The 13617-nt window shown below is 37.9% G+C and overlaps 1 protein-coding gene across 1 annotated transcript in view; it reads right to left on the bottom strand.

Moving 5' to 3' along the window:
* Positions 1-3182: 3182 nt before the first annotated feature.
* The window catches only part of LOC145662267 (methylosome protein WDR77-like), a 43328-nt gene continuing 32893 nt past the window's right edge, over positions 3183-13617 (bottom strand). Inside the window, exons 6-7 of the mRNA XM_081727652.1 lie at positions 10603-10680; positions 3183-3495 (exon numbers count right to left, since the gene is read on the bottom strand). Of these exons, the coding sequence (XP_081583778.1) occupies positions 3351-3495; positions 10603-10680 (223 nt within the window). The 3' untranslated portion in view covers positions 3183-3350. The remainder of the gene's footprint in view (positions 3496-10602; positions 10681-13617) is intronic.

The raw sequence follows: 13617 nt of genomic DNA, 5'->3' as shown, positions 1-13617 counted from the left end.
GTCGTTACCTTCCAAATGGTAACGTGACAAATGTTCAATGGCGCAACCCATACGCTCCAACTTTTGGTCTTCCGTCAACACCCTGGGGATACCCCCTTTATGATACCCCAGACCCTTCACAATTTTCTGAGCAGTACCATAACTCATGTTTAACCCGTTCGCTATGGATTGAATACTAATGCGTCTATCCGCAGCTATAGCCGCATTCACCTTTTCACGCGTGTCTTCTGTGGCAACAACATGGGCTTGACCAGGACAGGGATAATCAGTGGTTTGTTCATACCCCTTCCGAAACATTCTGGCCCAGTCCACCACTGTTGTTTTGGAGAGCATGCATCACCATACACGTCTTTCATAAGCCGGAACACTTTAGCTGGTTGACAACCTTCGGCACACAGGTCTTGTTTGGATGGATTGGGGATCTTGAACGCCATCTTTCACTCGTTATACCTGCAAAACGGAAACACGTATCAACAACATTCTTACACCCAACACAGAGGGACATTAGCCATTACACACTATTAAACAAACAATATCCTCCTACACACTATACCAATAATACATGGAACGAACAGGAACCAATAATACATGGAACAATATCCCCCTTACACATTTCACATTTTAACTTTTGTTTTTTTCTTCAGAATTTATCAAAATATCATTTTCAAAAAAAGAAAAGTCCAGTGAGTGAAAATAGCACCTGAAATTCATTCTCTTCTTTGATATCTCTACATAGGCATTAAGTTGGTCTTGAAATCTTCATCAAATTTAATTCTACTGTTGGCAGCAAAAGTCATTTAATATTACATATGTCGTAGCTAGATATAGTCTCTGGGAATGTGAATAAAAACAGGAAGTTATTCAAGAAAATTTCACGATAATACTAAAGGTAGAATGAAGAATTAAAAGAAAGACTAAGAAGAGAGTGTTTTATGAGTTATCTATAAAGATTCACATACGTTATAATTACCTATGCAGTACTTTTTCAGATAGTATAAGACAAGGTTTCTCAACCTGGAGGTCAGGAGAGGGTTCCATGGGGGTCGCGAAGATAAACGGAAAACATAAATATAATTAGAATCTAATACCGGAAAACATCTTAAAATATTATTTTGAATTTTGTTCTGATAGACATCTTTTAATTTTTATACATACTATGAAGAACAACAAAAATTAGGTCTTCTAAATATTTTCAGCAGGTCCAGAATTGTTTAAAAATCAATTCAAATGAAAGAGGTACGATATGAAACTAATGAGAACTGCATGTTGAAATACCAGAAAAATTCAAATGCAACAAAACCTGCATATTGGAATACAATTAAAATTAAAAGCCAATGAAGTACCTAAGCATGATGGGATTTCACTAGTGCAGCAATATCCGGTTCAATTTTCGTGACGCACAGTATCAAATCATTTAAAATACTGAATAACTTTTCTAACAACTGTCCAAGTTTTTTAAAACCAAAATTAGAAATCACTTAATTTTTTATCATATGACCCAAAATTAAGAGAGTTATGAAGTTTTAGTTTTCAAACTGCCTCCATTTTGAAACAGTATGATGAGTCGAATTCGATATTTGCAATATGAATAAGCTGACCAAATTTGGTTTTAATCCATTCACTTTTAGGGAATTTACTGTACTTCACTATACACAAGAAATATATTCTACTGTTATAGAAATAGATGGATATCGTGAGATCTCCGCAATAGGTATATTAAAAATTCTACACAAGCTTATTACAAACCAGAAATTATGAGGGCCTCACTGGCAAGAGGATGTGATAAAATGGGGGTCGTTATAGAAATTAGGTTGAGAACCACTGGTCTAAGATATACCCATGACGACTTCCAACTTTAACGTAGCGTAACTCCCATAGCTGAATTTACATAACAACATCAACTTTTCTGATTTATTACGAAGGGTGATCAAAAAGTAAGGTTACAAAGCCTTCAGTGAAACGTGAATATATTATTTCGTACAACCAATAAGCCAACAGATAGTATATACATTAGGTGTCTCCATATCGGTTGAGACAGTTGTCGCATCGTGGGATGAGTTAGATTCCCCTCCTGGTAAAAACCCTGTCCTTGCGTATTCAGCCATGTTGTGACGAAGTATGTTATCTCCTCGTCTGAAGCGAAGCAACGGCCTCCTAGATGCTTCTGCAAGTGTCGGAATAGGTGAAAATCGCTTGGAGCGAGATCCAGGCTGTAGAGAGGGTGATCGATAACGTCCCAGCGAAACTGCTTCAACACCGTGGCCTCGACGGTGATTTTCTCCACCAGCCGCAAACTTTCAACATCATTCTGAGACATGCTGACGAGACAGTACATTCTCTCCGCAAACCTCTACCATCTGCCGGTGGATTTCAGCCGCAGCTACATGTTGCGGTCACAGAAATTGAATAACTGAGCGCACTTCTTCGCGAGGCCAGTTTTCCAAATGAGTTGCCGTTTGTGTTTACATGCAACTAGCGCCGTAGTTGGCGGATGGCTGAAACTGCACAATTACCAACTCCATATATTAAAATTACCACACACTTATCATTCCTCTATAGCAGACGAAAATCCAGAAATATCGGCCTTGTAACCTTAGTTTCTGATCCTCCCTCGTATTCAGAGTGTCAACTAAAATTCGAAAATGAAATTTCGTGACTTTTTCTTTACCAAACCATAAAATTTCGTAACATTCAAAACGTAATAACAGCACCTGGAGCGATAAAAACTAGTATCCTCTCATAGTTGAATAAACTAGTTAGAAGCGTAGGTAGTTTCGGCGATGCGATGCGATGCGATTTGCATCGTCCTGCTCAATGATACCACCCGAAGGACAATCTCAAGAGCGAATTTGGGTGCGAATTAGGCCGAATTTTCATGCATGCGATAGAAGGTTGCTTCGTTTGCGATTTGGTAGCATCTGAAGTCGACCATAGACATTTTTGGCGGTGAATCGGTGAATTTTGACGTTTTATAGAACAAAATTTTCCAATCTCTAATTATATTTGTACAGATAAATAATAAAAATCGTGACCCAAAGGCTAAATTTCGTGACTTTTTCTTGACTTTCATGACCGATAGACACCCTGGTATTTTACTTTATTTTTCATTTTGTCAACAATAAGACAGTACTCTATGTAAATATTTACATTAAAAATCTAATCTTGTAAATAATTACATCTGGTTGGGGTGTGCTTAGTTCGTTTATTTTTAGTTTCGATTATACTTTGATTATAAAGCAATGGGGTACACAAAATTTCTTTCTTTTTTTTGAATGGAATATTGTATCACAGTCTTTGTAGCTGAACGTAACAAAAGTCTTTTTGTGTGAGAATATTTTCTTTCTGTGAGATCACTTCCCGGTTAATCCGTTGACTTCCATGACCACTGGGCTATGAATCAATACTTGCTTATCCCATCCACACGAATGCAGATGATTGGTCTTCGGATGCCAACTGAGTCCACGCACGAAGTCTTCATGCCGTTCATCTGCGTAGCTACAACGATAAAAGAGAAACACAAGAGATAAAATTTGCACAGAAAACAAATGCATTCAGTATTCATTTCTGTTTACGTACCTGTATATTAATGTATTATAATAAAGCAAAATAAAATATGTATTTTTACCTTCCTACGTCTTTTTATTTTCACCTAAATTTTCGATTAATGTTACGAGATGCACTCACGTTATAACACCTCCATTTTTTTCCTCAGGACTGGTAGAAACGTGCTGTTTGCTTTAAAATACACAAGCACTCGTTGTCAATGCGTGACAGAGATGGCAACACCGTACGGCAGACAGAACTCTAGCGGCAGCGGTGAGAATGATAACTTGTTTTGATACTAATGATACTCGTAAAATGACAACGTTTTTGTTACAAGAACAGTGTGTAATCATTCGTTTTCTCCATTTACGTGGTGTGACACCGTTTGGAATTTATTGCCAGTTGAGCGAGACATGTTAATAATGGTGTCATGTATGTGTCTCAAGTGCGTTCGTAGGTGCGACAGTTCAAAGGCAGAATGTTGTGTGATAAACCAAGACAATCTCTGTCTCACACAAGCCGGTCTGACGACAGTGTGCACAGATCCCACGGAAATGTCAACTTTGGAGGCGATCCTCCAAAACAACTTTCTCCACTCGTTTGATCATGTCGTCAGATTGGCTTGTGGAAGGCCGAGATTGTCTTAGTTTGTTCTCACACGATGTTTTGCCTCCTTTGAACTGTCACATCCACGAACGCACATTAGACACATCCATAACATTATCACCACATGTGTCACTCAACTGGCAATCAATTTCAAGCGGTGTCACACCATGCAAATGGAGAAAACAACGAGTATCGTATCAGAAACAGTCATCACTCTCACTGCTACCGCCACAGTTCTGTGTGTCGTCCGGTGTTGTGATCCCTGTCACGCATTGAAGAGTGCTCGCGTATTTTAATACAAACAGCACATTTGTATCTGTTACCAGTCCTAAGAAAATAATTGGAGGTGTTATAACTTGAATGCATCTCGTATCTTGGACGGGAGACGAAAATTCAATACAGAAAACAAACTTTTTTTTTAGCTTGTTTTCATTATTTGTGTCGACTATTATAGGAAAAGAAAATAGAATAATTCCGGGGTGTACCAAAGAATTGAAATTTTAAGTTTTATGTCCCACGATTATGCCGGTTAGGCTAAAGGAGACGATAATGATGACAATGAGTGAAATGGTGGAATGAAGAAAGTAAGAAACAGGAGAACTCCGAGAAAACCCACGCACATGGTGTTTGTCACCACAGAACTTACATGGCGCGAGCAGGAATCGAACCAGAAACCCCACGCACTAAAGGTGAACGTTCTACAGAGGTTGTTTCCGATCTATGGTGACGATTTCAACCTGCACTTACCTTAAGAGAAAACCTGTCGCTCCACCGAGAGTGCTCTATTTGGTGGCCCTGCATCTGGGCAATTGCCCGACAGTGAAGTTTCCACTGTAGAAGACTGGCACGCAGTGTAGTCATGTCAAGCCACAACCACTCCTTCTGATAGGCTTTCCATAGCCCTTCAACGGTGCGGGGTCTCTTGTGAGACAAGGCTCGTTTCAAGAGGCCGAAGGTGTAAAGTTCATCGGTGACTTCACTGGAATGTCTGTGAATGGAATGGCACGAATTCCAGTTTCTGCTGCCATTTGTTGGACGGAGAGGTAGGTTGAGCGCGATGTGTAACCTGACTGCTTGTCTTGATGCACCCATACACGATTCTTGTTCCTCCCGTAGAGAAGGGGAATGTTATGGCGATAAACGGGTGTCAGGATGTTAATCTGATAATATTCCGAATTCATCTTCGTATTTTTGGCTACGCGATGTATGGTCAGCTTGCCCTGATACGAGTATCCAGCAATGATCATGGCACTGTGCCAAAACTTCCCTTGCATTCAGTGAACCATCTTGGAAGGTCTCTCGCACCTATCGATCGATAAAAAAGCATGTGGCTTGTGACATTTATCCAGATAAATATATGCCATGTCCAGTGTTACAACAAACTTCTACTTTTCACCGGGCAGGTACCACTTATACAGCTTTCGACAGTTGGTGCGACGTTCCCGGATGTGTTTTGGCAAGAGCTTATGAACACACCCCTTCCATCGCTTTACCAACATCAAATCGCGGTGTATGATGGTGTGCATTGTCTTTACTGATATCTGTAGCCGGTTCGCGATTCTTTTTTGTGTGGGAGGATTCTCCCTGGTGACCAGAGCCCCGAATTCTAGCTCTTGTGCGGCTAGTGGCAGGTCGGGGCTTTGCCTGTTTCTGTCCCACACAAATCATCCCACGCTTCGCCTTTCAACACCCGTGATATGCCATTTTTAGACACAGTGAATCCATGCTCCTTGCACAGTTTGATAATAGCATTATAATTCACATCGGAAAGGGCACTTACGTAGCCTTCCGAAAAGCACTTGTTTTCGGCGGCATTTGTCCCGATATGCACTTACCATACCTGTCACGCACAGTCAACAGTCCAAGGAGCCCACACGACTGGCAGCTTCTTTCTCTTCCCGCTTCGTGGTGCTGCACAAGGTGTGTAATTTCGTCACTATAGATCGGAAACAACCTCTGTACAACCGGGTCATAGAGGCCCCATTGAATTTTTGTCCCTTGTAAAAGGTAACAGCTAATAGTAAGCGAAAATTGGGGTATAAAATAAAAGACGGACTAAGATAAATGGGGGATCTGTAGTCTAGTACTGAGAGTGTTGGATCCACGTGAATTTCCAGCCGGTGCACCTCAATTTTCGGCGTCCACCCAAGTGTCGTTGATGTAAACTCTGGAGTGATGTGAATAAAAGACGTAACGGCCATTATATCTAAAAAGTTTCTGATACCTCTGTTGAGGCAGGACGACCCAATGCGTTAATCATGCATTTGTCGCTAGCCTGGGCGTAGTTCCGTCGGCCGCTAATATAACACGGCGTTGAAGCAAGCTTAGGTTCGCAAAGAACTGTCACGCCAGTGGTTAGCCATTCTTATTACTGAAGTAAATATTTTAGTTCGCTTTATTATTCTACATTAAAATGCATTCAAGTTTATAGAAATTTTAAAAGTATCAGCCCTTTTTATAGTATTAATACTTACGCTGCTTTGTATAAAGGGACAAGTTTTGCCGATAGATGTCACTACAGTCTTCGTATCTCTCCCATGTATTTTTTACCTTTCACGAAAATTTACAATTTCTTTTATAAATTTCAACCTAGAGACTTCAAATTTTTAGAGAAGGAACTTCATAACCTATTAAAGGAAACAATCCGTGCCGATTTTTTATTTACAATTTTCTTCATTGTTGAAACAGTTCCATTGTTAAAGATTTGAATATCCATTTCAACAATCAAGTCATTTCAACAATGAAGAAAATTCTAAATAAAAAATCGGTACGGATTATTTCCTTCGATAGATTGTGAAGTTCCTTTTCTAAAAATTTGAAGTCTGTAGGTTGAAATTTGTAAGAGAAATCGTGAATTTTCGTGAAAGATAAAAAATACATGGGAGAGATATGAAAACTGTAGTGCCATCTATCAGCAAAACTTGTCCCTTTAAACCAACCTAACATGACTATCCGTGTAGTAAGCTAAAATTCTCATCTATTGTATATGGTGTTCCTAATTCCAATTCTCACTACGTCTTTATATATTCGAAGCACTATCTTAAAATTAACTAACTCGGTCTATGGAACCCAAAAATTCAATGCCGCGTTCAGAAAAACTCTCCACTGACTTCTATCCTTATCCAACTGAATCCAGTTTCTACTTTGTATTCTTATTTCTTTGAGATTTATCTTGATATTGTCCACTCATCTGCGCCTACGTCTTCGTAATGGTCATTTTTCGATTGGTCTTCCAGTTATGACTTTGAAAGTGTTCCTACTTTCTTCCATTCTGGCTACATGACTTGCCAACCTGAGCCTTCTAGATTTGATGACCCTAACAATGTTTGGTAAACCGTATAAATTATGTAGTTCCTCGTTATGAAATTTCTGCCATTCTCCATTCCCGTTCCTCTTGGATACGAATATTCGTCTCAGGATTTTATTTTCAAATACTTTCAGTCTATGTTCTTCCCTTCGAGTAAGCGATCATGTTTCGCAACCATACAGAACAACAGGCATGATTATCGTTTTATATATGAAGGGTACGGGGAAAGAACAAGGAATGTCCATGTATGTGCTTTCTCGGGTGCTTTGTCCTATCTGCTGGTGACTCTTGATACTATTTGACTGTATATGCTATGAATGTGTAAATGTAGAAATGTCCATGTAAAAAGGGGCAATCATTTAACTAGCCCTATTTTTTTACGCGGTTTTCAATATTAAAACGCCGTTTTCTCGAAAATGTAGTTTTGTGACATTCTTTCTTTTTCCCCCTTACCCTTCATATGTTTTAAGCTTCAAATTTCTCGACAGAATTCGCAACGACAAGAGATTTTGAACTGTCGAAGCACTATCTTTCTGGGGGAAAATTGTAGGAATTTCTATTAAGTATGTTACAAACGGAAAAGGATAAAGACGCAAATGTTTGTCTCATACACTCCTGCTGAGCAACCCTATTAACAGGGGAAGCGTAAGACGTTTGTGAACCTACAACTAAAGATGAACTTTGTGTTTCGCTACTTAAGACGGCTAGAGCAGCACGGATGTTCGACCTGGTTCCTCGTACAGAAGGCATTTCCCGTACCAATTTCAACAGGCGAAGGGTTAAAAGAATAAAGAACATAATTTTATAAGAACATAACTTTATTAAATCGACGGCTGTCCAGACAGTACCAGACCGTTTATCCTATCGTGGCAGTGGGTGGGGCTACAGTCGCCATTTTGGTGTCAGAATGTTGCCACACTCAGGACGAATCCAGCTGTGGTAGCATAAGGACTATGACGATCTTATTGTGCTTTCTGTGATGTGTTACAATGTGTGCTGCAATAGAAAATCTCGCCCCTCTGTGAAGTGCGTTCTCTGATTAGGTTTTTGTTATATATATATATATATATATATATATATATATATATAAAAACACGCCGATTGAAATCCATCGCCAATTGTGTGAAGTCTACACACGGCCAAGCTTACTCGAGAGCTTTTGCATGGGAGGTTTGATCACCCACCATACATCCCGGATTTGACGACGAGCGACTACCATCTCTTCCCAGCGATGAAGACATGGTTCGCTACACAACGTTTTGATACTAATGCCGAACTGCTGAGGTTAAGCCAGTGGCTGAATTTACAGGCGGCAGATGTCTACCGCCACGGTATAATAAGTACCTTAATTTGTATAGCCATTATGTGGAAAAATAACTTTCAAGAGTGTACCTTTCAAATGTATATAATACAATTTGGTTTGTTTATTCTGTTACTTTTTTATTTTAAAACGTCTACTATTTTCTGCACAGTCCTCGTATTTCAATCTGATGAAGGTGCAGACGTTAAGTAGTATTTTTTTTTTAAGACGACAGTTTAGAGGGGGGGGGGGACTACTTTTAGAAGTACACTAGTAACAAACTGATTAATACAGTAAAGTGATTTGTTTTCTTCTTTATCCATGCTCACTCAAATTTCTTCTTTTTCCATTTGGATAGGAAATATCTCCCTAAGCCCCGGTTCTAAAGTACTCAATACTCTGTTCGTTTTTTAATAGCTATATTTACACCTCGGTCTTATTCATAATAAATAAAATTTTATATGAATACTAATTTATAGAAAACTCAATAAACCAGTACAACAAAAGTACAATAAGCACATAATCAAAATTTGAAAATACTATTCTGGTATGTTTCTTAATAGCCCAATATCAATACTTAAGCCTAATACAAATATACGAGGCATGTTCGGAAAGTACCGGTTTAAAAAAAAAAAAAAATACTAAAGAGGTTTGTTCAAGCCAAATTTATTTCTACATGAAACAGCACATCTTAATCTATTTTTCGACATAGTTTTCACTAATGTTCAAACAATTGTCAGAACGGGTGACCTACTTCTCGAAGCCTTCCTCAACGAAACATCCTGCCATTGTTTAGCAAGTACGCAGTTTCGTTTGAACGTCACCGTAGCGCTATTGTCACGGTGCCGTCTTACTACCACTTGTTTCTGTGCCTAAAGAAGCGTGAGTTCGGCGATAAGCGCTTTGAAAGTGGGTCAGGGACGCAAACAACGCTGTAAAGTTATGGTTGTCTTCACTGGTGGAATATTTTTTTGAGGAAAGTTTGCACAAGTTGGTCACCAGCTTATAATGTGTGTTTGAACATTGGTGAAAACTATGTCGAAAAATAGTTTAAGGTTTTGTCTTCCATGTAAAAATAAATTTGGCTTAAGAGCTTGACTCACTGAAAATAATACAAAATTTACCTTTTTTTTTTTTTGCTTGTTTATTCATAAGTGAAAGGAGATAATGAAATGCAAGTTACCACAATCATAGATAATGTTATTCTACAACATAAAATATGAATCTGAATAATGTTCAGTGTTGCCATCCATAGAAATTACAGTGTTGCCAGAAAAACAATTTCCCTAAAATCTAAGTTAAGACAGCGAGTAAAGGAATGAACTCAACTGCATTTGATTACGTATCATGTTGTTTTGGTTTCCTGTGAACTACTTTTTAATTAACATTATTATTTAGTTTTAATAACTGTATGTTAAAACTATTTTGTTTATTAGAACTATTATTTAAAAAGTAGTTCACAGGAAACCAAAACAACATGATACGTAATCAAACGCAGTTGAGTTTGTTCTTCTACTCGCTGCCTTAACTTAGATTTTAGGGAAATTGTTTTTTTTGGCAACACTGTAATTTCTATGGATGGCAACACTGAACATTCTTCAGGTTCATATTTTCTGTTGTAGAATAGCATTATCTATGATTGTGGTGACTTGCATTTCATTATCTCTTTTCATTGATGAATAAACAAGCAAAAGAAAAATGGTAAATTTTATATTATTTTTAGTAAGGCAGGCTCTTAAACAAACCTTGTTTTAGTATATATATTTTTTTTTTCGAAACTGTACTTACTTTCCGGATACGCCTATAATCAAAAGGGAGAGAGAGAGCAACACGCAGAAATACTTACATAACTCGAGGAACTTCTGTTGCACAATCTACTACTTTGACCCAGCAATCATCGCTGCAAGCGGCCACCCAGTCATAACTGTCACCAAGAAACAATGAAATAAATTTAAAATAGTATTAATTATTTTGTCTTTTATTGAGGTCATTATTTGAAAATAACTACCAAGTAAAAGTTCCACACACTTTGAATAAGATTACAATTGTATTTAATTTGTTTTAACCACTAACTAACTAATGAACAAATAAAGCTATTATATTCCTTATGAGTGCAGTGATGAATATAGCATTTTCTATAACAGTCTAGTAATGTTTCTTGCATTAGCTGTAAGTTAAAAAACCCGCTTCTGTTTTAAGAGTGTCTTATAAGTAAAATCAAAAAGGTAGGGCTACCAAGGGCCCCAATCCTGGGGAGCCCCCCCCCCAAACCTCATTCAGGCCACCCTTTTGTATTTATGAATATACAATATTTGGCATAATTTGAATGCAATTAGTCTTAAAATCCTCACATATATACCTTCTGCATCTGAATGCCCCCCCAAATTTACAGGGAAATTGGCGCCCTTGAGGGCTACCCACCTTGCTCTTCTTAGTTTGTTTAGGGATCATTAAAAAAAGAAAAAAAAAACAATCGTTGAATTTTTGTCATCTATGCTGTTAGTATTGTTAAAACACAGGTTACGAATTAGTTCAACCTACTGAAATCATATTTGACCACGTGAATTGGAAACTGTTGCTGGAAGTTCTAAAGAAGGTTGGGGTGAAATGCAAAGATCGAAGACTCATAAGAAACTTATATATGAACTAACAAGTAAGTGTTAGAATAGGGGAGAAAATGATAAGGAGGAGTGCATTCAGTAGGAGGTAGAATGATTACGTATATACGATTTGCAGATATGCTGCTTGTCGCGGAAGAAAACTTGAGGAAGGGCTGTGAAGAATATGAGATGAAAATAAATGTTAGAAAGACAAAAGCCATGGTGATTGGAACGAAGCGGTCGGTGTAAAATATAGACGGAAAGAAAATAGAACAGGTGGCTAATTTACGATACCTGGGTAGTATTATTAGTGCTGATATGAAGTGTCAAGTGAAATAAAAGCAAGGATAGGAATGGCGGAAGAAGCATTTGGGAGAAAGAAAATACTATTTTGTGCGATCTTGAATAAAGAGTTGACAAAAAAAAAAAAAAAAAAAAAAAAAAAAAGACAAAGTGTTTCGTGTGGAGTACTGTACTGTATGGGTCAGAAACATGGACATTATGCAAAAATTATGAAAATCGTCTGGAAGCTTTCGAAATGTGGATGTGAAGAAGAATGAAGAGAATTAGTTTGGTCGAGCGGAAAACGAATGAGAGGGTGTTAGAAATGGTAGGGGAGAAAATAAACAGTTTTAAATATTAAGAACATTGTCTATTAAGGAACTATATCATAAGGGACATGCTAAAGGGTATGGTGGCAGGAAAGAGAGGGAAGAGACGAAGGAGACTACAATTAATGGACGATACCAAAAGAGAATAGTCATACGCGTAAACGAAGAGGTTAGCGGAAGACCATAGAGCATGGAAGCTTCTCAGTTGCGGCAAGTGACCTGCCAATAATAGCATAATACCCATGATGATGATGATGATGACGACGACTCAAATCATACGACGAGTTGTGGTTGTGTGAAATTATTTAAGCGTTTAAATCACATGACGACAACTTCCCAAGTGTACCAGGTCAATATGAACGAAAGTAATATGTTTTCCTGTGCAAAAATTCCTTCTTGAATTCACTTTCCCTCAGAGTGTAGTAAACGGAATTTGTACAAGTAATGCCAATTCAGTCTTTAATCGAGAATGAAATGACCAATGAAGAAACAGATGATTAGTCAATCAAGACGTGTAAAACAATTTCCGAATACTCACAAAATGGCTGCTGTCATTACTCATATAACTTCTAGTTACTCTAGTTTCTCTTATAGAGACATGAAGGGTAGGGATTTGCCTCCTAAATATGATGTTATGTATTTTACAAGAGACAAATAACTATTTCTTTATGTGTGGGATCTAGTATTCAAGATGGCATCAAAAACTTGTAGTGCAAGTGATGAAATAGTTCTAACAGCACTCATAGAAAATATTCTAGAAAGTGATTCTTCAGATAATGACAGTGTTACTGTTACACCTGTTTATAACAAAGATTATGAGTTTACTGACCTATGAAACAAAAAAAAGTTATGGAAATGATGATGACGCGCCGGGCCCGTCCAAACGCGGGACGAAAATCAACAGAGTGACTGGAAATGGAACAAAATGAAAACAATCCCGCAATATTCTCTTTTAGTAAATAGAGTGGTGTTTGCATAGACCTAACTGCAAAGTTTTGCCTCAGTCACCTACCGAACTCGCTGTATTTCTCGAGTATAGGAACCAATGTTCTCTAAGATTTTGGAGGAGGTTAATGATTATCCAGAAAACAACTGTGACCCAAACAGAAGACAATGTAAAGACGATGATAAATGATAATTAAAAATGAAACAAAGAGATATTCTGCACTGATTATTTTGACGACGCACGTGAGAGAATTTAAAATTTAATTGTACTGGAGTACAAGTACGTAGAATTGGAAGTCCAATGGTCGGGGAGACAGAGGAAAGCGGTTCAAGTTGATTTTTCGATTTTTGCATACAACATATTAGTTCTACATTAAAGGTAAGTTTACAGTTTCAGAATTATGTATGCAAATTTTGAGGTTATACCATTTATTATTTATTTATTTATGTATGTATTTTTTATGAAATTTGAAAATGTTCATGCAGTGGAGACTCTTACGACACACAAATCTCGATCTCTGGGCTTGCAGCAGGGCATTAAAATTCGACTCCAATGGGTTTATATGAAAAATGAAGTTTATAACGGATGATTAATACAGTGGCGGCGCTAGGCTCGTAATAGTAGAGAGACAAGAGGGGAGGCAAGGATAATTTTGAGGACGCGACGCATCCATACTTGTTTTGCTTTGAATATTATTATTATCG

Source organism: Thermobia domestica, chromosome 10 (assembly GCF_964235325.1).
Source record: "Thermobia domestica chromosome 10, izTheDome1.hap1.1, whole genome shotgun sequence".
Classification (NCBI taxonomy): Eukaryota; Metazoa; Arthropoda; class Insecta; order Zygentoma; family Lepismatidae; genus Thermobia; species Thermobia domestica.
Note: the sequence above shows the minus strand (reverse complement) of the source record. Positions and strands in the feature narration are given on the sequence as shown.